The 27157-nt window shown below is 46.0% G+C and overlaps 1 protein-coding gene across 5 annotated transcripts in view; it reads left to right on the top strand.

Annotated features, from left to right (window-relative positions):
• The first annotated feature begins 11274 nt into the window (after positions 1–11274).
• The window catches only part of PCBP2 (poly(rC) binding protein 2), a 57028-nt gene continuing 41145 nt past the window's right edge, over positions 11275–27157 (top strand). For 2 of the 5 annotated variants that reach the window (XR_012799979.1, XM_075591805.1), the window contains exons 1-12: positions 11278–11563; positions 18186–18341; positions 18676–18732; positions 19522–19638; positions 20140–20271; positions 20850–20978; positions 22331–22405; positions 23272–23373; positions 24671–24712; positions 25164–25239; positions 25885–25940; positions 26937–27106. Coding sequence is in view for 4 of the 5 variants with exons in the window: in XM_075591805.1 (XP_075447920.1) it covers positions 18270–18341; positions 18676–18732; positions 19522–19638; positions 20140–20271; positions 20850–20978; positions 22331–22405; positions 23272–23373; positions 24671–24712; positions 25164–25239; positions 25885–25940; positions 26937–27106 (1028 nt within the window). In the remaining variant the exon portion in view is untranslated. Of the gene's footprint in view, positions 11564–18185; positions 18342–18675; positions 18733–19521; positions 19639–20139; positions 20272–20849; positions 20979–22330; positions 22406–23271; positions 23374–24670; positions 24713–25163; positions 25240–25884; positions 25941–26936; positions 27107–27157 lie in introns of all 5 variants that reach the window. The other 3 variants (XM_075591802.1, XM_075591804.1, XM_075591803.1) reach the window with 3 other exon arrangements.

The raw sequence follows: 27157 nt of genomic DNA, 5'->3' as shown, positions 1-27157 counted from the left end.
GGGGTGTTTCAGCAACCGGAGGGCTTTCCTTGTCCTCAGAGCTTGACCATTGGGACTTGGCCCCAGGAGAGGCAGCAGGAACCTCTGCGTAAGGCCTTGACCCCGCTGCTTACTACAGCGTCCGCTGTGGCGGACGCTACACGGACGAGAGCCCTCCCCTCAATGGCGCCGGGCCCGCTGCGAGGGGGGGCCGCAACGCTGGGGTGAGAGCTGCTCCTGCTCTCAATACAATTGAGAGCAGGACTCGCGTCGAGCGATACGGCACGCCCCCCGGCGGTTCAGCCAATGAGGGCGAACCTGCCGGGTGACGTCATGGCCGCGCCCCCGTCACTCCCCCACCACGCCCCCCCGGTCTCTCTTCCTGCAGTGAGCTGCAGACCAGGTAATCGGCTGCACGCGCCACCAATCTCGCGGGCGCGCGTTGCAGCGGAGATACCGGGGCCTTAGCTGCGATGGGTTCCTCTGGAGCCGCTCACATCCTGACCACATATTGGACTATGTCTTGGACCAGCGGTGCGCAAACTGTGGGGCGCGACCCCCAGGGGGGGGCGCAAGACTACCGACGGGGGGTGCGGGGTTTACAAAGGCCCCGTGCGCTTCCCGAAGGCACTTAAATTAAGTGCCGGGGGAGCTGCAGGGCCTCTGCAAACCTAACTTACCGTGGCTCCCGCGGCTTCCTCCTGCGTCACCATGGCAACGCGGCGTCAAAATGACGCTGCGAGGTCATGTGACGTCACGTTGCTATGGCAACGTGACGTCATTACGCCGGAGCGCGGGTAAGTTGGGGTTGGGGGGGGTGGGGCGCGGGAGTGAGGGGTCAGCCGGCAGGGGGGCGCAGGGAAAAAAGTTTGCGCCCCCCTGTCTTGGACCATCGTGGGCTTCTTGCACCCATCTGTAAGCAACCCATACTCTTCCCAATGGGCCGCGACATTTTCCTTGGTCCAAAACTAATACTTGGATGCCATCTGTCGATCCTCAGGTCCATGACAAAATAGGCAGCAAGGCTTCCTAAAAATTCTAGGAAACTCAGCCATGTTACCTATACTCATCAGGGTTACTCTAGGTAACCCTACGGTTAATGTTGGGCACTCAGGTTTTGCCCTTTTAACATTGTTTTGTGACTTTGTGAAAGCAGTGATACTGCTCTTCTCCAGTCTCTAAAGACGCTAAGGCTAAGGCCCCGCTCCCAGAGTCAGCGCACCCGCACTGCAGACAGGCGGGGCGCTGACATACACAGACCGCGATATGCGGTCTGTAGGGAGCGGGAGCCGGAGCGGGAGGTGGGCGGGAGTGGGAGGCTTGACAGGGAGGGGGGGCGTGGCTTGAGCGGAGGGACCCGCTACTCTCCCCCCCCTCCCTCCACGGACTCGGGCTGGAGCTGCTGAGGGTAAGTTTAAACATACACACACACACAGGCAGGCACTCACGCACTCATACACACACACGCGCGCACACACAGGCAGGCACTCACGCACTCATACACACACACGCGCGCACACACAGGAAGGCACTCATACACACACACACAGACAGAGGCAGGCACTCACGCACACACATACACACACAGACAGGCACGCACGCACTCAGACACACAGACAGGCACTCACTTGCTTTCACTCCACACTCCTCCCCGCTCCCCGAAGCCTCTCCTCCTCCCGAAGCCTCCCCTCCCCATTGGCTCACAGCCACACCACGTGACGCGTCAACGCTAGGAAACACCATTCTCTTGTGTCTCCAGCGGCTGACGCGCCACAGCGTGTAGTCAGCTGTGCCGCCAGGGGGGACCGGGACCGGCTCGCGAGGATTCCCCTGCTGGTGGGGAACTCGCGACATGGCCGCCCGCGCCAACGAGCGCAGCGGGACCGAGGCCTTATGGTTAACCAGAGAGCTGTAAGCCCTGGGGCTCTATCAGGCATTCTATGGGCATTTTCCTGTACTGCCTACATCCTGTGGACTATGCTAAGGCTAGGGATGACCATATTTAAGCAAGTCATTTAGGCTTCCTTGTAAAACAAATATAATCACTGCGCTTCTCCACGTGAGGAGCATGCAGCTAATGAAGGATTTGGCCATACAAATGTGCAAAACAAAAAGTGAATCCCTGCGCTTCTCCCTTTGGGATAGCAATCAATGGGGAATAAATATATATGTATGGTGTAAATACCTATAAGAAAAAAGGAGACTTTTGGTTACATCCTTTGATCAAATAATGCCAAGCCTGCTAACCACGTCAAGGTAAGTCTCATTATAGCAGGTCCCTACGCTAAATGCACACTAATGTTATGTGAAAGGGTTAAAATAACCAAGCATATGCTTATATAACATAGTGCAGTTAAAAACTGGTATATACCAGTACAGATACTCACATGTCTGCAAGTAAAGTGAATAGTGAAATACTGGGACCTTGCTGGGAGATTATATACCTGGAAGAGGAGGGGCTGGCCTGCCACAAACTGCTCAATAAGCAGTTGCAGGTGATTGGCTAAATATATTAAATTACACCATAGTAGTGTTGCCCTCAAGGAGCGTGTTGCTAAGGATTAAAATCGGCCCAACAAATAATGTAAAACAAATATAATCATTGCGCTTCTCCACATGAGTTTTTATTTAGGCTTCCTTGCCCACCTTCAATCTCAATAATCTCATCAACTGGGCCTGGGGCCGTGTGCAGAGACCAGGACTATTGTTCCCCCAGACTAGCTGGAATCTCTCTAATTGGGACAGGGGTATAACTACTGCCTTCTCCTCAGCCTCAGTTATTATGCTCCAGAAAGCCTTTGTAAAGGCTGTGTAATACCTGTGTGGTACCTGTTCCTGATAGCCTTTGTATAGGCTGTGTCCTGACATGGGACTCTCCTGTATAGAGCCAGCAGAGGGGAACTGAGACCCAATGCAGGTGTCTAGGGCGTCTTGCGGAGTGGCGGTCTGAGGGTGCAATGTTGACCAGGGCTGTTTGGAGTGCTGGTTTGTGTGGTTGACTCTCACCGATCCAGACGAGACTTCATGGGACGATCCCAGCAGAGCGGCAGGATACCAGCAACCCTCCTTTGGAGGAACGCGGCCTGGAGAGCCAAGCTTTAGCGGCCTCCAGATGTATGTTTGTGGCATCCAGTTGAGGTGGGTGATGGTCCCCACCACCACACGGCTATGTAGCCAGGAGGCTACCAAGTTACGTGTCTTTTGTGTCCAGTAAAGGACTACCTTTGTGCAAGGGGCATCAACAGGCAGTGGACAGAGGCGCCCTTCACCAACTCAGTAGCCAGCAGGCTACCATCTATTGTTGGCTATGCGGCCTGGGGGCTATTAGCCACTTTCCAGTACTTCAATCTGTTAAACAGCCTGAAGAAGTGGCATTGCGCCATGAAACGCGTTGGATTTTCCTGTATTAATACTGAATCCTAAAGGCGAATTCTAAAGAGAATATACAAGTATTTTACTGTGTATTTCTGTCATGTTGGATGTAGCATTGGGCTTCTCTGTCGTCTGTTGTATACATTTTTTTTCTTAGCAGTATTTGACTTAATTTTAGGTTTTATTTAAAAAGGCCCAAAAGCCTGCAGGAGAGTGTACACATGGCAACTCCAGCGGTTTATTCTAAGGCTGCGGCCACACTAGTGCTGAGCGGTGCTTGCCGAGTTTAGTTTCGGCAATTTAAATTTTCCCATCCCCGCTAACGTGATGCGGGCGCGCTTGTGTGCGGGCACACACGCTCACCCAAGCTTGGCACTTAGATAAATAAAAAAGAGACTTTGCAGGTCAAGCTGAGCGTGCTTCAACGCCCCCCAATGCGCGTTTGCGAAATAGCGCGGACACCTGGCGCTCATGCTTGGAGAGCTGGTGACGTCACCGCTTTCAAGCATGAGCACGGTCAGCGCCAGCGGGGCAGCAGCCTAACTTGTATTCCTCAGCCAGGCAGTACAAAGCTGTTTTCCATTAACATTTTTTTTTAAAAACTTTTTTATGCAGACATTAACTTATCAGAGAAACTGCCATATACTAAGCTTCTTTAATAAAGCTCTTTAAAATCCAGTGATGTTTTAAGTGGGAGGGGTTAACTTACATTGGGACTGGGGTCAAAAACTAGATTTTCCTAGGTGCAGGGAACCCTATGGGAGAGTTTTACCCTGACCTGGACTTAGCTCGGAATCTCCTGGAACCCAAATTGGCAGAAAACTACAAATGCAAGTCCGTTCCAGGGATTCGGATGTTGCTCGTGGGGTACCTGGAAATACTAGCTAGCGGTGATCAGAACATTTTGTAGCCATGGAGGAGGCTTGATTTGCGTACGATGACCTGCGTACGCAGGCTTATTTTGCACCCAGCGAGTTAGAAAACACCAGTTAACCGCGTAAGTGCTGAATCTGGCTATTTCATGTGTTTTATACAGTTTTTGGCGTTTTAGGTTTGTGATGTTTCCTGTTGGCTTTTGCCAGAATAGACCCTTTTATTTAACCCCTTACTCTGCCTTGTGCTGTGATCCCTGTGTAAGTCATCTGGTCTTCTGTGACAGAGACGTGGAGGGAGGCTGGACCAGGAACTGCAGCTACTGGCTGGAGACCATTTTCACAGCTTTGGGCCTGCCTTCCCCATCATCCGCATGGTTAGCTGCCAGTCGCATCTTCATCCTGGCATTAAGCCTGAACACGACCACCATGCCTTCTATTGGGCAACAGGGGGTGTTTCAGCAACCGGAGGGCTTTCCTTGTCCTCAGAGCTTGACCATTGGGACTTGGCCCCAGGAGAGGCAGCAGGAACCTCTGCGTAAGGCCTTGACCCCGCTGCTTACTACAGCGTCCGCTGTGGCGGACGCTACACGGACGAGAGCCCTCCCCTCAATGGCGCCGGGAACGCTGCGAGGGGGGGCCGCAACGCTGGGGTGAGAGCTGCTCCTGCTCTCAATACAATTGAGAGCAGGACTCGCGTCGAGCGATACGGCACGCCCCCCGGCGGTTCAGCCAATGAGGGCGAACCTGCCGGGTGACGTCATGGCCGCGCCCCCGTCACTCCCCCACCACGCCCCCCCGGTCTCTCTTCCTGCAGTGAGCTGCAGACCAGGTAATCGGCTGCACGCGCCACCAATCTCGCGGGCGCGCGTTGCAGCGGAGATACCGGGGCCTTAGCTGCGATGGGTTCCTCTGGAGCCGCTCACATCCTGACCACATATTGGACTATGTCTTGGACCAGCGGTGCGCAAACTGTGGGGCGCGACCCCCAGGGGGGGGCGCAAGACTACCGACGGGGGGTGCGGGGTTTACAAAGGCCCCGTGCGCTTCCCGAAGGCACTTAAATTAAGTGCCGGGGGAGCTGCAGGGCCTCTGCAAACCTAACTTACCGTGGCTCCCGCGGCTTCCTCCTGCGTCACCATGGCAACGCGGCGTCAAAATGACGCTGCGAGGTCATGTGACGTCACGTTGCTATGGCAACGTGACGTCATTACGCCGGAGCGCGGGTAAGTTGGGGTTGGGGGGGGGGGGCGCGGGAGTGAGGGGTCAGCCGGCAGGGGGGCGCAGGGAAAAAAGTTTGCGCCCCCCTGTCTTGGACCATCGTGGGCTTCTTGCACCCATCTGTAAGCAACCCATACTCTTCCCAATGGGCCGCGACATTTTCCTTGGTCCAAAACTAATACTTGGATGCCATCTGTCGATCCTCAGGTCCATGACAAAATAGGCAGCAAGGCTTCCTAAAAATTCTAGGAAACTCAGCCATGTTACCTATACTCATCAGGGTTACTCTAGGTAACCCTACGGTTAATGTTGGGCACTCAGGTTTTGCCCTTTTAACATTGTTTTGTGACTTTGTGAAAGCAGTGATACTGCTCTTCTCCAGTCTCTAAAGACGCTAAGGCTAAGGCCCCGCTCCCAGAGTCAGCGCACCCGCACTGCAGACAGGCGGGGCGCTGACATACACAGACCGCGATATGCGGTCTGTAGGGAGCGGGAGCCGGAGCGGGAGGTGGGCGGGAGTGGGAGGCTTGACAGGGAGGGGGGGCGTGGCTTGAGCGGAGGGACCCGCTACTCTCCCCCCCCTCCCTCCACGGACTCGGGCTGGAGCTGCTGAGGGTAAGTTTAAACATACACACACACACAGGCAGGCACTCACGCACTCATACACACACACGCGTGCACACACAGGCAGGCACTCACGCACTCATACACACACACGCGCGCACACACAGGAAGGCACTCATACACACACACAGACAGAGGCAGGCACTCACGCACACACATACACACACAGACAGGCACGCACGCACTCAGACACACAGACAGGCACTCACTTGCTTTCACTCCACACTCCTCCCCGCTCCCCGAAGCCTCTCCTCCTCCCGAAGCCTCCCCTCCCCATTGGCTCACAGCCACACCACGTGACGCGTCAACGCTAGGAAACACCATTCTCTTGTGTCTCCAGCGGCTGACGCGCCACAGCGTGTAGTCAGCTGTGCCGCCAGGGGGGACCGGGACCGGCTCGCGAGGATTCCCCTGCTGGTGGGGAACTCGCGACATGGCCGCCCGCTCCAACGAGCGCAGCGGGACCGAGGCCTTATGGTTAACCAGAGAGCTGTAAGCCCTGGGGCTCTATCAGGCATTCTATGGGCATTTTCCTGTACTGCCTACATCCTGTGGACTATGCTAAGGCTAGGGATGACCATATTTAAGCAAGTCATTTAGGCTTCCTTGTAAAACAAATATAATCACTGCGCTTCTCCACGTGAGGAGCATGCAGCTAATGAAGGATTTGGCCATACAAATGTGCAAAACAAAAAGTGAATCCCTGCGCTTCTCCCTTTGGGATAGCAATCAATGGGGAATAAATATATATGTATGGTGTAAATACCTATAAGAAAAAAGGAGACTTTTGGTATACATCCTTTGATCAAATAATGCCAAGCCTGCTAACCACGTCAAGGTAAGTCTCATTATAGCAGGTCCCTACGCTAAATGCACACTAATGTTATGTGAAAGGGTTAAAATAACCAAGCATATGCTTATATAACATAGTGCAGTTAAAAACTGGTATATACCAGTACAGATACTCACATGTCAGCAAGTAAAGTGAATAGTGAAATACTGGGACCTTGCTGGGAGATTATATACCTGGAAGAGGAGGGGCTGGCCTGCCACAAACTGCTCAATAAGCAGTTGCAGGTGATTGGCTAAATATATTAAATTACACCATAGTAGTGTTGCCCTCAAGGAGCGTGTTGCTAAGGATTAAAATCGGCCCAACAAATAATGTAAAACAAATATAATCATTGCGCTTCTCCACATGAGTTTTTATTTAGGCTTCCTTGCCCACCTTCAATCTCAATAATCTCATCAACTGGGCCTGGGGCCGTGTGCAGAGACCAGGACTATTGTTCCCCCAGACTAGCTGGAATCTCTCTAATTGGGACAGGTGTATAACTACTGCCTTCTCCTCAGCCTCAGTTATTATGCTCCAGAAAGCCTTTGTAAAGGCTGTGTAATACCTGTGTGGTACCTGTTCCTGATAGCCTTTGTATAGGCTGTGTCCTGACATGGGACTCTCCTGTATAGAGCCAGCAGAGGGGAACTGAGACCCAATGCAGGTGTCTAGGGCGTCTTGCGGAGTGGCGGTCTGAGGGTGCAATGTTGACCAGGGCTGTTTGGAGTGCTGGTTTGTGTGGTTGACTCTCACCGATCCAGACGAGACTTCATGGGACGATCCCAGCAGAGCGGCAGGATACCAGCAACCCTCCTTTGGAGGAACGCGGCCTGGAGAGCCAAGCTTTAGCGGCCTCCAGATGTATGTTTGTGGCATCCAGTTGAGGTGGGTGATGGTCCCCACCACCACACGGCTATGTAGCCAGGAGGCTACCAAGTTACGTGTCTTTTGTGTCCAGTAAAGGACTACCTTTGTGCAAGGGGCATCAACAGGCAGTGGACAGAGGCGCCCTTCACCAACTCAGTAGCCAGCAGGCTACCATCTATTGTTGGCTATGCGGCCTGGGGGCTATTAGCCACTTTCCAGTACTTCAATCTGTTAAACAGCCTGAAGAAGTGGCATTGCGCCATGAAACGCGTTGGATTTTCCTGTATTAATACTGAATCCTAAAGGCTTAAATCCCATATACTTGGGCACCTCTGAAGCTTTTTTCCAGGATATACTCCAAACCAGCGTATTAACTAGATCTCTTTTGCTCCGATCGCCATTGCTGGGCGTGTCGAAGGTGAGACTACTGAATCGCTGTGTATATGCAGTATACCTGGTGAGCCCAGATGGTAAGCAGTACCTAGTGTTTACCTATCACGTCAACCCCTGTGACGTCATCTTCTGACGCCCGACTTGCGGGCTGTTTCCTCGATTGGCACGCACGCTGACTAGAGGAAGGGGGGTCTGTGCCCACTTGCGAATTGGGACATTGTTTCCACAGTACAAGAGACTGTTGCAATCACGGAGAGGAACCAAACTCAAGGGGACTAATCACCAAGGAGGCCGAACGGTGTCATCATATGAGAGGTCACCCACCTACCTGAGGTGCATCCCACAGTTCCAGAAGCGGACGATTGCCATACCGAGGGTGGAGAGAGAGTGATCCCATCAGCCCTGTTCCAGTGTTTGGTAACCCGTGTCTTGGTACACGGAATGCTTGTTTTTTAATCCTTGATGTACGCAGAATTATTACCCTATAAATATAATTTTATTATCTTTACATGCTTCACTATTGCGTATTGCGCTGTTTTTCTTGTATTTTTTCTGTAGTATAGGGGTGTTGAGCCACCCTAATAGCAGCAGCAGCAGCAGCAGCAGCAGCAGCAGCAGCAGCAGCAGCAGCAGCAGCAGCAGCAGCAGCAGCAGCAGCAGCAGCAGCAGCAGCAGCAGCAGCAGCAGCAGCAGCAGCAGCAGACGACAGCACATGCTCCTATTATATACCTAAGGTTTTGTATTATTATCACTAAAGTGGTGTTTACTTTCACAGTGGGTATTATTCATTCCAAGAATATTATTTGATGGTTATCTATTTGCGCACAATATCACTTTATTCTCTATACCAAGTTACGTGTCTTTTGTGTCCAGTAAAGGTCTACCTTTGTGCAAGGGGCATCAACAGGCAGTGGACAGAGGCGCCCTTCACCAACTCACTAGCCAGCAGGCTACCATCTATTGTGGGCTATACGGCCTGGACGCTATTAGCCACTTTCCAGTACTTCGATCTGTTAAACTGCTGGGACCAGAGGTGAGTTAAGGTAACTGTTTAGGTCCATGTGAGTCCTCACAGGGACTAAGAAAGTTCAGAATCACTTGGCTCAGGTGGCATTCTGGAGGACAGTGATACATTTCTTTTCGTTAGCGCCCATCATGCCATTCTCCCTTTTCTGTATCTGTCCCGTGTTGGAATCCCTGTTGTTGTATCCCAATATAATACACCCAAAACGTATTATACTCCCTGTGTCTGGCTAGTGTGACTTGTGTCTCATATATCCCTAGGGCTAGCATAGGGTTGAGCCCCATGGGCTAGAGTGGCAGCAGATACCCAAAGTTCTGGGCACCGATAATCGACCTCTAGTCATGAGGCAACCCTGTTACGTAACAGGGTTGGTTAAGCCCATCTACTTGGGTGGAAATGTAAGCCCTGTGTCGGGCACACTGCGTCTGTATCTCCCTGTCCGGCGATGTTGAAATCAACTTAGTGCTGAAATGCCCGCAAGTATTTCAGCTCTGATTGCAGCGATCCCATTGCTTGCCAAGCTGCCCCTACCATCACATTGATGTTTCTCCTTTTTTTCAGTCCTTTTACTCCTTACTTTCTTTCTAACCCTTTCAACACTTCTGTTCACTGTTGTTTTTCATGCTCTCGATTCTGCCAGTCTGCTTCACTCTTCGACTTACTATTCTTGCACTCTTACTTTATTCTTTACTAGTTTATACTTTATTTGTCTTCCTTTCTTCTTTGTTTCCACTCTCCTGATCAGTCACTTCTGTCTCCCTTTTAACTGTAACTTCCCTCGTACCAAGGTCCCTTGAAGCCCTACACAAACGTGTACAACCATGCGCCTATTCCTATGCACACAATTGGCACACACAGGAGGTGTTCTGGAGAGCCATCTCTGCAGCACATTTCATGGCTGCACACCAAACTCTACAACCCTCCTTGGAAGCCTATGGAATGAAGGTACTCCCAGGAGTATCCATTATCTGGTGAATTTGATTTTTGGAACTGTAAAGGGTGACATAGGTATTATCAGAGATGAAGGGAGATAGCTGGAGTTACACACGGAACCTTTAAAATAACACTATTTATTTCCCATGGAAAGCATCCGTTTGTCAGACACAAGACTCAAAGAGACAGCCCCACATTGCAAGCAACAAGGTGTATATATTTTTTTCTAACTGTAGCAATGTAATTTACTTCCTTAGAAATATTTCAATGTCATCTCCTTTGATTTTCAGATTATGCCTGCCTTCCTTAGGTTTCTGGCTCTGTGTAAAACAATAAAATGTTATTGGAAAAGCAGTGATTTCAGCAAGTCTCTTACCATCTATAAACAAACGAGACCAATCACACAGTAGTATTACTTGCTAAAAGTAAGAGACTTAAGTTAAGAATGTAACTCAAGGGTGAAGCGGGTTAAACTAGTCATGAGACGCCATCTTTGTACTCCCATTTGAGCACAATAAAGACTACGACGCTCAGACAGCCATCTTGAAGTTTCCATAAAGGGAAAAAAATAACCCGCCTACGCCGGAAGAGCGCCGACGACCATTTTGTCTCACTTGGAGCGTTCTCCTTTTAGCCCCTAAAGGCCTTTCCCGTCAGCCATCTTAGTACCCTGCAGGCGACAATATCAGCAAAACCGCGGATTTGCTGTCTTTCAAATAACTTTTTATCGCCGAGACGCCTGGTATTGCTAAACGCATCCCTGCTCTTGTTACCCATCGACAGCGAAGTGTAGATGATTAAACACGTTGTTCTCTCGCGCCTCCATATTGGTACACCCCAGGGCCAGGATGAATTCGCCATGCCAGCCATCTTGCCCTGGCCGGAAATGTAACCGGGGTTGGGGCACCTCAGTGCGCCCGCCATATTGGTACACCCACTTTAATTTTGTCTTGCTAACAGACCCCCTTCAATGTCTACTACGTTAACAACACGCTTTAACTCTGTGCCGCCGCACACCATCACTGGCGCACCCATACCGCCAATAACTAGGCTAGTAGTGACCAGTGCGCTCTCTCGGCGAAGCGCCACCCCCCTGGCGGACACTCTGTGCTTTCGTCTCGCTGGTGGTGATTTCCGGTGAGGGCGGGTTAATAGCAGCCCGCGCCTCCTTTCCCCCTCCCAGACCAGCAGAGGCAGCAGCAGAAGCCGCAGCTCCCGCCAGCCCCTCCCGCCGTCGCCATTCCTCGCCCGCCCGGTTCTCTCCTTCCCTCCCTCCCCGGGGCACTTGCTCCCGGAATCGTTCCTTACCTCCCCATTCCTTTTTGTGTCCCCTTCTCCCTCCCCCGTCTCCCTCTCCTCTCCGGCACCCATTTTCTCTCTCTCTCCCGCTAACTTCGTCTCTCCTCCTCCACGGCGGTCACCCTCGTCCCTTGTAACTCGCAGGTAAGCGACGCTATTTTATTTTTAGTTTAATTTATTACCGCGCTGCCATTCCTCCCCTGCGCACTCTGCCCCGGTCCCCATTCGTGCCCGCCCCGGCGAGGCCTGTGCTGAGGCCTAGTAACGCGGTGCAGGCCCGGGAACCTGCGAGGCGGAGACAAGTGGCGGAAGTGAGGCCGGAGCCCGGGCTTTGTTGTAAGTCATGGGGTAGGCCTTGCGTCCCATTGTATTGCAGACCCACGAGGGTGTGTGAGCGGTCTCGCAGCCACGGCGGTCCCGTTTAACCCCTCCGTCGCCCGAGATCCTCACCCCCCCTCAATAGATTAAATGCATGGTGGTATTAATACTCTGCGCATTGGTTTCCCAGCACCCGGAGGCAGCGATAAGCCGCTGCTGTCTTGCATTGAGGCGATCTCACTAGTGCAGTAGCTAGGCGCAGGTTTCCAGCGGCGCCCTCAGCACACGTGTTTGCTGCGTGAGCTTTGCACATGCACACAACCCAAAGGCGCCTCTTGTCCCAACTTCTGCAGGATGCACCTTTTTTTTTTTTTCATGGATAATCTCGCATGGAAAGCTGAATGTAAGGACCCGTCTCGACTTTGTTTTTTTTTTTACTAATATGCCGAAATCCGCGCGATTTTGTGCTTATCTCGATCTTTGTCACGCCCACGAGTTTTCCCCCACCCCCCACCCCAGGATGTTGCTTGTGAGCGCTGCATTTAATTGTCATACGAGGTGACTTTGGTAGAAATCGCCTGTGTGGCACGGGTTGGCACAGGGGGTGCAGCTTCCAAATGACCTTTACAGTGTCTTTATCTGCGTTTCTTGTCTTTAAAGCATAATAACTTTTGCATCGGTAAAGTAGATGTTTTCCTGTTTAACCCCATAGGTTAATCATCAAGGAATTGGCTATGTAACCCATTTTTTAGTGTTCATATCATGTGACTAAAAAATGTTATACACAATACAACAAATACTCCTTTGTAGTAGTCTTTACCCCCGAATAAAGAATCCAGTGAGCAATTCCAGCGTTCGTTGTTTATGAATTATGTAGTTTATTTAAAAAAAAAAAATTTTTTACAACGTAATTCTTATTGTTACTGATGCACACTGACATTTCTTGCAGATAGGACATCCTTTATGTCCTATTTTATTTTGAACTGGGGATCATCCGGTTCTGAAAAGTACTATTTAGCTTTAATGTGCACTATTGGTTCCTGCGATGTACCCGTGTTTTCCTTCTGGTGATATCTCGCAAGTCCTGCGGACCAAAGGGAATACGCGGCGTAACCAGGATGTGATGTTGCGACTTCCTATTGGCCTTCTGTTTAAATATCTGGGCGGTATCTCCGGGTAACCATAATAGCATGTTCTTGTATAGCGCTGCTAGTTCTACGTAGCGCTTTACAGAGACATTTTGCAGGTCCCTGTAAACGTGGAATTTACAATCTGTTTTTGGTGCCTGAGGCACAGGGAGATAAAGTGACTTGCCCAAGGTCACAAGGCGCCAACACTGGGTATTGAACCAGGTTCCACTGCTTCAAGCTCATATCCAGTCAGTGTCTTGAGGCTCACTGAGCCACTCCTCCGAACTTGGCACTAAAAGTAGCGTGGTTTAGTTCCGGATGACCCTCAGGTTTCAATGATGTGAACAACATTGACGTGCGCCATGGCAGCTGCTTTAAGTGTATCTATTGTCGCACCTTTTTTTCTTTTTGATCTTGCCACTGACGACTGCACTTCCCAGATTAACTGGCCAAATGTTTACTTTTAGTATATCTTGCTTGTTCATGGGGTTGAATCGGTGATTGATGCCTTTCTGTTACTAAAATTGATCGCATGCAGTAAGTATTAATAATTTTGTAAATACAGGAAGCTGAGACGTGCAAGGATTCTCTGTACCCCCTCCCCCGGCTATTCCTTGTGATGTCACTGAAATGTTTACGCAAGCACTGCCCCTTCTCTCCCGCCATTACCTTTTACTGGCACCCTGATAAGGGCAGGGTACTGACTACGTTCAACAAAGGGATTTGTGCCTAATTTCCACATCCTAGCTTTAAGCATGGCTGTTTAATCTTGACATGAATGGTTTGGTCAGCTACTGGAGACTGCCATTTGTGCTGATTTCCTAGCTGTTACTTCGCATACTCCCACTGCCACCCTAAAATGGAAATCTTCATAGTAGATTTGTTAATGGTTGATACTGATGTGCAGTTTTTAGCTACATTCCCAGTGGCACTATTAAATATATAACGTTGCCTTTGTAGACCTTTCTCGTGTTAAAGAAAAGGTCGTGTTGAAACAGCTCCCTTAGGCCTCGGACACGGTAAAAAAATACCGCACTGTGCTGACGCTCCTGCTCAAACAGGAGCATTTTTGTGTCCTGGCATGAGTGTCGGCGAGCGCACTTCTGAGGCGGCTGGGAGGAGTGGTTAGCACGTCACGGGGTGCCATTGGCTTCCCTCAGCGCGAAAAATTAAATTCGGTCGGCTGCAATTCCGCGCGCCATCTAAAGTCGCCATCTAGACCCGGCCTTATTAAACAAATTGGTCAGTTGTACATTCTGCCTTTATCTGACGAGCTTTCATATTTCACTGAACATTCACGTGTTCTGGGCTGTCAAACAATTAGGCATGAGATACTTGCCCATAACTGCTTACCTCTATAAAATGGCAATTACAGAGACTGTCCTGTGTGAAGCCTTTTCCCTGGGTCAGAGGAACTACTGCAAACACTGGTCACAACTCCTGACCCCTGGCAGGCCTCGATCACAGGACAGTCTCGAAGTGTCTTGCCAACTAAACACAGGATAGTTGCACAGCACTTGCATGCGTTGACTTGCCAATTATACAACCAAATAAAAGTCCTGTTTAACTATGTTCTGATGGAGCCATCATGTAATTTATTGATTGCCAAACATTCAGTGCATTTCATCATATAAAACATGTACCTGGCCACTATCTCTGTATTTGGTTTCTCTGTTGCTTTTGGTGGGCCATCTACAAGGTAAGCCATTCAAGATATGCTTATTCAAGTTTGTATTCTAAATATCCAGACCTAATTAATGGTTTAATATAAAACATGCATGATGTTCTCTGGATACTAATGGTCATTTTAATGATTCCTGGTCGTTTTGTTCCCCTACCTTCTGTTTAGTAAATGATGGCAGACTAATTACTTTATACAAAACAAGTTGGCTCTTAAAATGTACCTGTGTACACAAGTTTGTCTTGCCACAAAAGATTAGACGGCGACTGTAAACCCTCCACAACTTAGTGTTGATTATATAATTATCAAAAAATAATATTTTAAACCATACACCTTTAAATGTCAATATACTATTCACAAGTTTGTAATCGACATGGCAATCCCTTCATGCATCTCTTGTGACCAGAGATGCGTTTGTAACAGTGCCCATAGATTGTAGAAAATTGCCTTTTATTTGATTTATTGAAACAAGTGGTGCAGGCAGTTCGTTGAGAAGACAAAACATTTCTGTTCATTCATAAGGGTTTTTCTGTAATACAAGCCATGTGATCAAAACTGAACAGTGCCTTGTTATAAAGCACATTCATTGTTGGATGGAGGGCGCTCTGCAGGACATCATGGTCTGCCTTTTTTTTATTTACTTTATTATATTTTAAATAAAGTATCTGAAGTTCTATAGAAACAGTGAACCAAACAGTATCACACATTCTTCCTCCACACTTTTATAAGTTCTCTAGATTGGCAAACACCCAGAAGCTCATCAGTAACTACTATAGCATATTTGTGTTTTTTTTTTCTTAGTCCCTTGTCGCCTCCATATTAGGTTGTTCTGGAGAGACGTCCATTTTGATTTCCCGGTCACTTAATATTTCCACTTTTCATCACCTGAATGAAGCACCAGATTTAAAAAAAATAACATCCCCTGCAAGGGGAAGCAAAGGTTTAATACGAATAAACCAATTTTTTGGAATCTCAACTTGACCTCCCCAAACTTGAATAAAACAAACAAAGTTGTCCACATGAGATTCTGTGGTCCAACATCTGGGGATCTCCAGTTTCTGAGACTTGATAGTTTTCATTCTGGCATTTGACCCCCTCCCCCTGGACAAATGGCTACTCTCGGTTACAACTCTGACACCCATTGGTTTTGATGACTTAACTCCATTTTGCCTCCATCCCATGCCTTCACTGGGCTAAAAGCATGATTCATATGTATGCGCTGTATCTGCCCTTTGTCCTCTGAAATGTAGGCTGCAATGTTTTTTAACCAAGAATAAATAATTTAGCATTGATTGGAACGTCTGTGCAGTACCTTACTTGCAAAGAAATGTCGGATTTCTATACAGATAATGTAGAATTTGTTGCAAATGTTTACTTTATTCATTGTAAAATGTTAAACAAATAATCAGTTTTTGGTGTTCTGGGAAACACTAAGAATGGCCACGTCTTTTCATATCGCTTTTACAACTGAATTTTTTTTTATTCCATGAAGCATGCTTAAGAGGTAAGAATCGACAAGCAAATACAAAGTTGGCATGATCATGGCTGTTCTAAAGGAATGTTTAGAAAATAACAATGTCCATGGGGAACATGTAAAGTGCAGGTGCACCGCAATATGATGTAGCTCCCTTATTCACTCATCCTGCACTGGGCCTGTCTGTTGGACGATCATGAGTGTTATTGTATGAGGCACTAATGTCAGATTTTTACACATTTCTTATGAAAGTGCACTATACCGTGTGTGTTACTCCTTTAGTTTATTTTGGGGTTCTTGGTGACCACTACCTCCAGCTTGTTAAATTCCCTTTTACAGTCATAATCACTGCAACATTGTAACTACCGCATCATTTTTCTTCCGTAGGATTTCAACCCCCTGCAAAAAAAAATATTTTATAGAATGTTAGATTTTTCTCAACCTTTCCAAGTCCCAACCTATGTTGCTCTTTATCCAATTCCTTTATCTGATCCAGTTTGCTATACTCATAGAAGCAATGTTGTTGGGATTGAACTTTGCAGCTTTCTGTTGGTGACTTAATTTTTTATTTTTTAACCAACCAATTTTACACCATTGATACTCCAGCCAAAGGGAATAGGATAGATTTGACTCTTAAAATGTAAAGGGTCAATCTCCCCAAATCGACACCTAAATGGGAGTGTTCCATAGCCTGGAGAACCCAATATATATTCCATCTCGCGTGTTCTGACATGTAACTGCTCCAGTGATAGTCTGCGTCTCATACTACTTATGTTGCTGTGCGTTAAAGCACTTTATATCTGACTGGAACAATGTGAACCATGACCAAGGGCCTCTGATTTTCCTCCCACACAGTGGGTTAAAAATTAGCAATGACTTAATATAGCGATTCTGGTCTGTACTACTCATTTCCCTGTTAACTTTCAAAAGCCTGTAACTGGATATGTGGCATGCTGGGATTAGAAGCCTTCAAACTTCTCTATGTTGAAGGGCATTGACTTTTCTGTAGAGGCCCAGTTAGCCTGAATCTTGTGATCTACATGTGGTATGATTATGCATGGTTTAATGACTCAAGTGCTCTTAAGCTCCACGTGTTTGTGTAACACCCGTGCTATAGCTAAGCCATATTGCCCCAAATATATTGACTATATCCTACCTGGTTATTAGAAGTACATTATTAAAGGTCAGTGTTGGAAGATAATAATAATTTGTTCTTGTATAGCACATCTAGTTTTACATAGCGCTTTAGAGACATTTTGCAGACAGTCCCTGTCCTGTAGAGTTTACAATCTGCACAGTGAGATAGTGACTTGCCCGAGGTCACAAGGAGTGGGGATTGAATCAGGTTCCCCTGCTTCAAACTTGGTGCCAGTCAGTGTCTTTACTCACTAAGCTGCTCCTTAGCGCTTTCATGCATGGTTAAGTTGCTGTATTGTTCTTCTGGCCCAATACTGGTTATAGGGAAGGCTTATGGTACTGATTCTGTTTTCTGACCTAAATGTGAAGCTGGCCATCTACCTGCCAGATGCTCTTGTAGAAAAGGTTAAAGGTTGGGTTGATAAGCTATTGTTTACTACATGAAAAGGTTTACTGCTAATACAGTTGATGGCTGCTTGGAGGCAGACTGATGTACTAAGAGGATTTCTGCATATTGGATCATGAGATAAACGACTTAACTATTCGAACGCCTGCATTTTTGTGTACAGCGCTACACTAACAATACATTACCCATGCCACTTCAGTTGTAAAAGTTGGGATACCAAGTACTTGAATGCTAACCTCCTTTTACTCCTAGCCTATTTGACCCCAGCCATCTTTTAACTTGTGGTTAGTCCTGTGTTGATCTACTTGACATTCATCAGAGCACAAGTATGGGGTTTAAAGGCTGCGACCTGATGCACTTGACACGGGTATCACTTTTTGATTGGTGTTGGTACCTTTTTGAATTCCATATGTAATAGTGCTCTACCAAGTAGCACTGTCCATTATATTTAAATGTATATATTGTATATTAACTTCAGAGCATGGTCAAAATGCCCTAAACTCTTGCACTGAGCTTTAAAATACAATAATTACTGGTGGGGACTGTCCCAAACTTAAACATGAGGTAGATTGGGTTTTTAGCTGCATTTAAAAAAACAAAACTTTTTTCTCTCCCCTCAGTATCGTCTCCTGTGACCAAAGATCTGACTTCCTTGTTCCCCTTCTGACTATCCTGACCCCACACCCACCGCAACCCTGGATACCATGGATACCACCGGTGTTATTGAAGGGGGTCTGAACGTCACCCTCACCATCAGGCTGCTCATGCATGGCAAGGTTTGTGCAGCATTGAGAAGTGATAACTGTCAGTTTTGTAAGTGAACTGCAGACTTGCAGCTGCATCACTGCAAGAACTGTATAAAAGCGTGATAACCCATTTCCAACAAAGGGGTCATTTGAGACACAGCTGTAAGCACGATTTCAGAATTGTCATATGCAAGCTTCATTGTTTTATACAGTAATGTAACACATGCAGTGTGCAGTAGACTGCTATAAAATGTATATGCATGCACCAGACATGAACAAAATTGCTGGATAAGAGACCTGCAACTGTTTTGAAGCATCAGCTCTGGTATATATTGGGTGCAAATGTATGTTGTTCTTTTTGCAGGAAGTTGGAAGCATCATCGGAAAGAAAGGAGAGTCTGTTAAGAAGATGCGCGAGGAGGTAGCTTTGCATTCCTTTCAGCAATGAATAGTTGGTATATTTCCTGGTGGCCACAGTTGCTTTCTGCAGAGCGCTGACAGGCTGAGCCTGAAGGAGGGGGGAAAAGATGTGCCCCCTCCACCAATAACATTGTTGCAAAGCTTTAAAGATTTAAATGTGCTCTGTTCAGCAGCTGGCATAAATGTAGGTATTGAATTACAAAAGTAGAGGGGAAATAAAAGCTGCTCAGATGTCATACATTTTGTAGCAAAAGTAATATCCTTCATATCACTCAGAATCCATAGATTTAACTTGTATACGTGAGGGGGAAACTATAAAACAATTCTGTTTGCATACAAAGATATTGAGTCGGCGCTGGGCATGTATGTAATACTGCCTTTCTGAAGGTCATGTATGTAATGAACACTGTATAATGGAAGCAAAAAAACCAATGAATGCTGCATGTCGTACACGTGACCATGTTTGCTGTAGTATGCCATTTCAATCTTAACCCTTTTGAATCCTGTGTAAAGTTATCACCATAGTCCTAATGAGGTCAGGTTACTTCCCAATTACACGACTTGGTGGGGTAAAAATGCTCTCCTTGATCTGGCGGGGAGTGAGCCATGACGAGAACATGGCAGTAGCCAGACTATAGTGCAAAAGTCTGGTTATGCGAGAACCCAAATTACTAATGTTTATAGAACTGGTATATTGTTCCAAGAGCTATCACCACCTGACTTGTGTAAAACTTCAGTTCTTGTAATTTGAGTGATTTTGTACCTATTTGTCACTGCTCTTTGCCCTCAGAGTGGTGCCCGGATCAACATCTCAGAAGGGAACTGTCCTGAACGCATAATTACCCTTGCAGGCCCTACAAATGCTATCTTTAAAGCCTTCTCTATGATCATTGATAAACTGGAAGAGGTAAGATTGAAACTTAATTGATACTGAAGGATCAATATGTATCTTGTTTTACAAGCAATATGAGCTTCAGGTCACTACATCCTATAGTTTTATTTGCCAATGGTTTTAGCATTTTATTTTCCTTCTCAATTAAAATCCATTTTTGTATTCCCATACCAAATTATTAATCTTAAATACATGAGGTCTACAATGAGTGGATCATAAGAATACTATGTGGGAATGGCAAAAATAGGTTTAGTAATGGGAAGGCTGCTACCTGGCTCTGGCTAGTCCATGTTTATGCATGTCCTGGTACACTAGAACGTGGTCTTTCACCATATAGACTAGAAGAATGATAAATTGATGCACACTATATTATAATCAGAAAAAAAGGGGATACAACTAATTAGTTTGAGCAAATCTGTGGAGCCCTGATTTTCTTCCCTTCTGCCACCATATACCCATATATACACTCTCTTGATTTTTAATCATCATAAAATGTTTGTATTTAATCTTCCCTAGGACATAAGCAGCTCCATGACAAACAGCACTGCATCTAGCAAACCTCCAGTCACACTGCGCCTGGTGGTTCCTGCCAGTCAGTGCGGCTCCCTCATTGGGAAAGGAGGCTGCAAAATAAAGGAGATTAGAGAGGTAAGCATCATTTCTTCCTCACCACCATAGCTGGCTATGAAATGCACCAAGTAAGTTACTAGGACCATAATGCGGTTTCCTATACTTCCAAAGTTTGCATTTAGTTTGTTGATGGCCTCAGCCTGTTTCACCATAGCTGGCAAATACTTTGTTTTTCTTAGAATTTAACTTTAACCCTAATATGGTATTCTCATGTCCTGAGGGAGGGGGGAGGGGGTGTTAAATGGCTGTGGCTTGGCAGTGATGGCACAATCTGCCCAAGGATAATTAAGTCAAGGTGGGGTGTTGTGTGTGTGTGTGTGTGTGTGTTGGCATTTAGCTGCCTATCTTGGTACCAGTCTTAAGAAAAGGCTCACTTTGGTCAAAACATCTGTGATGAAGTAATGCGCAGCCTTTTCAATCGGCCTACGTCACATTTATTGCCGTCTGCAGCCATATGGTGGTACTTTCCTTTTTATCAGCAGAGCAACTTAATTTTAACAAAGTGCTACTCCAGTTGAGTCTTCTGTATGCTACACACAAGCCAAGAACATTACATTTTTCTGATTTGCTATTTTTAATCCTTAATCTTCTTGCAGAGTACAGGGGCTCAGGTCCAAGTGGCAGGGGATATGCTGCCCAATTCCACAGAGCGTGCCATCACTGTTGCTGGCATTCCCCAATCCATCATCGAGTGTGTCAAGCAGATCTGCGTGGTCATGCTGGAGGTGAGATAGTTGTGGTAGCAGTCGGTAAAACATTTAAATGTGCAGCTTCACATAGATTACAGGTTAAAATGTTACAAAATATGTGACACTAATTGAGTGTTGCCGTAAACGCACAACAAATGTCATAGAACTGTACCTGAGAGGAGGAAAGATGTAGCAGAACTCAAACAGAACAAGACTTGAACTCGATATTTGCTTGTGTAAAAGTGACCTGGTTGTCTTCCTTCCTCTGTTCCCCTTGCCTCCATTTTGAACTATTTTAGTCATTGAGCACATATAGCGAGGTATTCATTCTAGTTCAATATTGAGCACGGCCGCACAAAATTCCCATTTGTGAATTTCCATGCAGGAGCGCTTAATCTGCCTGATCACACATTAATGAATAACTGTCTTTAGATCTGCTTGTGAATTGTGCATACTCGCATATATTCTAGTGACGCACCTGTGCAGATTATTTTGTACACCTGTTATTGTCCCTGTCCTTGCCTATTGGAGTTCTCGGCCCCTATACACTGGATAGCTAGAATAGGCCCGTCTGATCTGATTGAAGTGTCAGTAACTGATCCTGCTCATGTGTGGGGGGGAAAGAGCAGTGTAACGAGCAAGGCTATCCTAGGCATACTTGTAGCCTCACAAATTGGCCATGAAACGTTCCATAGATACCAGCTCTTAACATGGTGTCCAAGGTGACTTACACGATGGTGTAGATGGTTCTTCACTTTCCTCATGCAAGAGGGGCTTGTGACATCTTGCTTGGCATTTTGTTAAAAGCTCTCGGTCTAAAAGGGTTAGAGCACTTTATAATTGGAGCTTTGTAAATGCTTACCTTTGCTTAACTCTTTCCCCTTCAGCACGTCTGTGATCATTAAAAGTATTATGACCTATGGTCTAAGCTTTTAAGCAGGTGCCTTAATACTAAAAATATAAATTTTGGGGAAGTTTAATAAGACATTAGCTTTGTAGCTGTCCTCATGCCTGGTGAAAGAACGTTGCAATTAAGTCTATGAACATAACTGTACCTTAAAATGCTATTGAACTTTTCCTGAGATTGTACAGTCCTTGTCTGATGTACTTTATTGTTTGTTTCAAATCACTTGGACTAGTCAGGAAGATTATAAAACAATTGTATGAGCCAGACTTCTTGTAATTTACTTGTCTGCTGTAAACTGCATCAAATTTTCCTTCAGCGTATGGAGTTGATGTCGACAGCCTACACCACTTCAAACAAACTTTCTGCTTGGCCCTACACTTTTGACTGTATCCTGCAGTTGCCCAAATCTGCTTCCTTTCTAAAAAATTACTTTTAATACACTATATGGTCGGTCTAATACCATCTTTCTCTTCTGTTTTAGTCTCCCCCAAAGGGAGTCACCATCCCATACCGACCCAAGCCCTCCAGCTCTCCCGTTATCTTCGCAGGTGGTCAGGTAAGGACTCTGCAATCTGTGTAGTGCACCATTAGCATGCTTTTGGCTCCTACCTTTTTAGTGTCACAGCTTATCTGTGAGATCTGCGTTCATGATGTGACTTGTACATGGATGTGATTACACTTCACCTAAACTGTTCCTGCCCTATGGTTGGTCTGTAAAATACTACTTGCCCCCCCCCCACCCTTTTTAATTATTATAAATAATGCTGTGCATTGAGGAAGACTCCATTATTTTACCTTCATAAATGCTTACCTGTTTCAGTTTAGGAATTTAAAGTCTCTCTCTAACCCTTATCTTTGTAGACTCGATGTTGAGAATGGGGGAAAAAAAGTATGCCACTTCTCTATCTGAATCTAAATAGCAGCAGCCAAGGTTTAGCCAAGGAGCTGGGAAACAGTAAAGCATTAAGAGAGCCAGATCTGTCCACATTCAGTCCATTTGAGGAATTGGTGGTTTATTTTTATTTTGTATATGTGAAAGCATCGGTAATGTAATAGACTAGCAAAATCGGAGCAGATTGGTATTTTAAAAAGTGTAAAATAAAAACACATGGAAAAGAACTAAAATTGGTGGTCCTTGTGTTCTGTGGCCCAGCAGTTAACTGGTGAACTATGCAGTCACTTAACACCCCAGCTGGTGCAGTGTACAAGCGGCATCCACAATGTGCTTAAGCGGATTAAATGGGCACAGCACGGTCTCCTAAGATAGGACTGAGCTAAGGATGTATTGGGAGGGAAATAGCATTACTGACCTCGTTCTGGGTGTGATCGGACTCCCTTCCCACATATAGGGGAAAGTGGTGTGGGCTGAGGCTATAAATTGCTGTTTTATCAGATGACTGAATCCCGTTTTCACTTCAACAGGTGTCGCGCCAGGCCGGAGGCCATGCATGTGAGAGTGACCTGTGGGAGGGGCGGAGGTCCCACTCAGGGGGGGTCTCCCTAGATGCTGTGGATCTCCATGGGGTAGGTCCTGATGTTTTCACACTTTCTTTGCATCTTCCTGTGTCAGTAGATTTAGCTGGGGTTATTTGGGCAGTACATGGTTTGGTCTGCTGTTTAGATGGCAGCTTAGTTACCAGCAGTTTCTGGCAGCCATAGGCATTTTCACAGATCATGTGCAATATAACAAGCCGCTTTATAGTAGTACAGGATTATTTCACACCTGTATCACTACTACCTATGTCCTAGTATGGGATTCCTGCTCCTCACAGCAGCAGTATTAATGGACACAAATTAGCCTGCCATATAAATGTGAACCGCTTACAGTTGATTCACTGATGCTCAGGGTGATTTTTGCCTCGTCATATCCCACCCTTAATGTCTCAGACTTGCAAATAAGGAGAAGTATCATCCCAAAACATCTGCACTTCAGCTGTTTGGGGCTCCCAGATGTTCCTGGACCAGGGAAATAGTACTGAAAGGATGGCTTGATTGTGAAAACCACCTAGAGCCACACTGACCCAAAATGCACGGTCATAAGACGGATGTAAAATGTAATGCAAATTATAGTCTCATGACTTTATGTACATTTTTAATGAAAGCTACATTCTTAAAGTAATTTTAAAGTGTTAAACCTGTATCTTTATTTATATAGTGCCATTAATATACATAGCTCTTCACAGCTGTAATAAAAATGACACTCCTATAAATAATACCTAATGGGAAGAAGTGCTTTAGATATAAAAGTAACATTTAGGAAAAGGAATTTGGTAGCTTTAGTGAAGACCATTTAAAAAAGAATTTGAAGTTGTCTGACACAGCGAGCAGTATGCAATGACCCTCTTATCATTTCAAGGTCCTCCTACTTAGGCCCTCAATTGTACATGGAGACGTTGGATATACAATAATTTTTTTGCTAGAAGGTAAAAAAAAAATGCACAAATGTGAAAATTATTGAGGGGTATGGAGACTTTCATTGTACTGCTAAAACGTGTTGCTTCCTGTGTCAAATGTGCTTCAAAACTGCTTCCTGACCCACAAGTTCCCAAAAAGGTATGTTCCATCTATTTTTAAATGCATAAAAATCTTAATTTAAGATGGGTCTGTATTTGGCAGCAATGTCTCTCGGTAACAGATCTGTTTACCAAACAAAATTTCCTTTTGATATTCCTCAACTAGCTTCTCAAACTTGTCCTGCTTATCCTAAACTTGTCACAGCCCAGGTTGGGCCTCCCTGCTTAGCTATCACCTGCCTCCACACCAACTCTTGGTCTATCTGGCTGCCACATGTTTTAATAGGACTGATTTCCCTCCTTTGTAGGCCTACACCATTCAAGGACAGTATGCCATTCCTCAGCCTGATGTAAGTTTGCTTTCTCTGCATTTGCGCTCTTATAGTCCTAAACTTGCTGTATCCCTCAGACTGCACCCACTGGCCTCCTTTCCTTTCTTACCTTGCCTGCACTCTTGAACACAGCAACTTACCTATTTCCTCTAGCTTTGCAACCAAAGTGGCAGTATGAAACCTTTAAAATAGGCAGTGTCCAGTTTCCATGTGTTCATGCCATAAATCTGGTTATACAATTTTTGTGTTAAAGCACTTTTTCTGGCTCTAAAACCGTTCTGGAAACTCTGATTTTGCTTCACACACCCGCCCTCTCTCACCTCCCATTGCTGACATTGCTTGTTTTCCTGGTCTGAGCTGTACACTACTGTGCGCCCTACTAACCTTCCTGGCCTCTTGCGCTCAATTGTTTTAATGCCATGCATCTTTGTAAAAATGTGCTAATAATTTAAAAAAATTTCCCCCTTAGCTGACAAAGCTGCACCAACTGGCAATGCAACAGTCTCACTTTCCCATGTCTCATAGTGGCAGCACAGGATTCAGTGGTAAGGAATCTTCTTGTCTTCCGTATCGAATGGGCTACACAGCTGACAAATGGCTAGGTCCCACACATTGCTGTCCGCTCGCTTAACCAATGCTTCCTCATGTGCTTCATTTATACATATAACGTAACGGCTCTAAACTACAGAAGGTTTTTCTATTCCTACAAGCTTGACTTTCCCTCTGTACAAATACCGCAATAAAAGAATTTGTGTCCTAAAAGTGCTTGCAAGAACCCACACTTCTCTCCCCCCCCCCCCCCCCCCTTTTTTTCCCCTTTCTTTTCTTCTGAGTGTACTTGTAAATCTAAAACTAAATCCTACGGTGTATTGTGTGAAAACTAATCAAACACAATCTATACACAAATATAATTCAAGATAGTGACTCCTTTCTGAAGTCCGACTATCTTGTCTCTCTGATTAATTTTCATATAATACAAATGTGCACCATGTGTATACACAGTTCAGGTGCAAGCAGCATTATAACTTGGTATCCCTTTGTTGCCCTTTACTGGGTCATCTTGCGGCAGCTCTGGCCTAGATTTGAGCCTGTCATCTGTCCTATGCTGCAGATTCTTGTCCTAATGCGGTTATGCTGGCAGTGGATTGGTGGTTTTGTAACAGGCTTTTCTAATATGAATGTACTTACAGGTGGCATTGATGCATCAGCCCAAACGACTTCCCATGAACTCACCATTCCAAATGATGTACGTATTAAGACTCTTACTTTGAGACTAGTGGGGAGGAGGGATGGTATTTACAACATGACATGTAAAACGTTGGTTTCCTTTCAAATGGAATTATTTGGCAGGATGTTGAGTAACCAGATATGAGCTTTCTTCAACCAATGTTTGGCTCCTTCCATGTAACAATGAAGTAGAAAGGAGAGGCCCATTTGCTTGTGATGGTCCAATGCTAGTCCTACAAACGAATAACTGAAGCTTTTAATAAACCCTCTCCAGTTTCCACTTCTACTGTTAGAAGTCATTTCAAAGAACTTAACAATGAAGTTAAAGTGCACACAGCACTCCCTGTAGCCTTTTTTAGGAGGGACTTCGCACTGGCCTGCCCAGCACATTTGGGATGTTTCTAGGAAAACATAGAGCTGTCAAGAGGATGCACTCCTAAATATACCCCCGTCTCTTGGTTTATTAAATATGAATGTAGTGTTCTGAATTTGCATTTGAGAAGTGGCCTATTTGACTAGTTTAAATATTGCAATTGGTCAGTCCAAAAGTTTGTAGAGCCTTCAAAGGTTAGCAGCTGGTGGGTTTTTGACCATACGTGGCTCATATTGATGGTTGGATAATTAGGATTTTATTTTTACACTATTGGCAAAGTACCAAACTAAAAGCTGTGTTCACGATAGAAGCAGTTTTATTTCTTTTAGTCCAATAACATTAAGTGGCGATCTCCCTGATAGCTTAGTCAAGTTACACTGGCTCCATTTTGTTTCTGGTGTTAATTTGTGCCTTTGTCATGTAGCAATAAGTTAATGTGAGAATGCATCTGGTGAGAATGAGATACAACTGGTATCTGTGCCTGACTAGGTACGAGGTGGCCATTTTTCCTGTAACTAGCGTAGCACAAGTCACATCTAGTCAGTCTGGTCTTTGTATGCAGGTTCCACCCTGAAGCATTCTGCAAACTAGCTAACCCACCTGTTGCCTCTTCCCTCATAACCACTTGCCTTTTTTTTCCAGCTGATCGGATGTATCATCGGACGCCAAGGCACCAAAATTAATGAGATTCGCCAGATGTCTGGGGCACAGATTAAAATTGCCAATCCTGTGGAGGGTTCCACTGACCGTCAGGTGACCATCACTGGATCCACAGCCAGCATCAGTTTGGCCCAGTACCTTATCAATGTCAGGTAAGACATGGGGGTGAATGGGGTTTCACATTGTCCATGGGGGCTTTTTAA

The sequence above is a fragment of the Ascaphus truei genome, chromosome 3 (genome assembly GCF_040206685.1).
Source record: "Ascaphus truei isolate aAscTru1 chromosome 3, aAscTru1.hap1, whole genome shotgun sequence".
Taxonomy (NCBI): Eukaryota; Metazoa; Chordata; class Amphibia; order Anura; family Ascaphidae; genus Ascaphus; species Ascaphus truei.
This window is presented reverse-complemented; position numbering and strand designations above follow the sequence as displayed.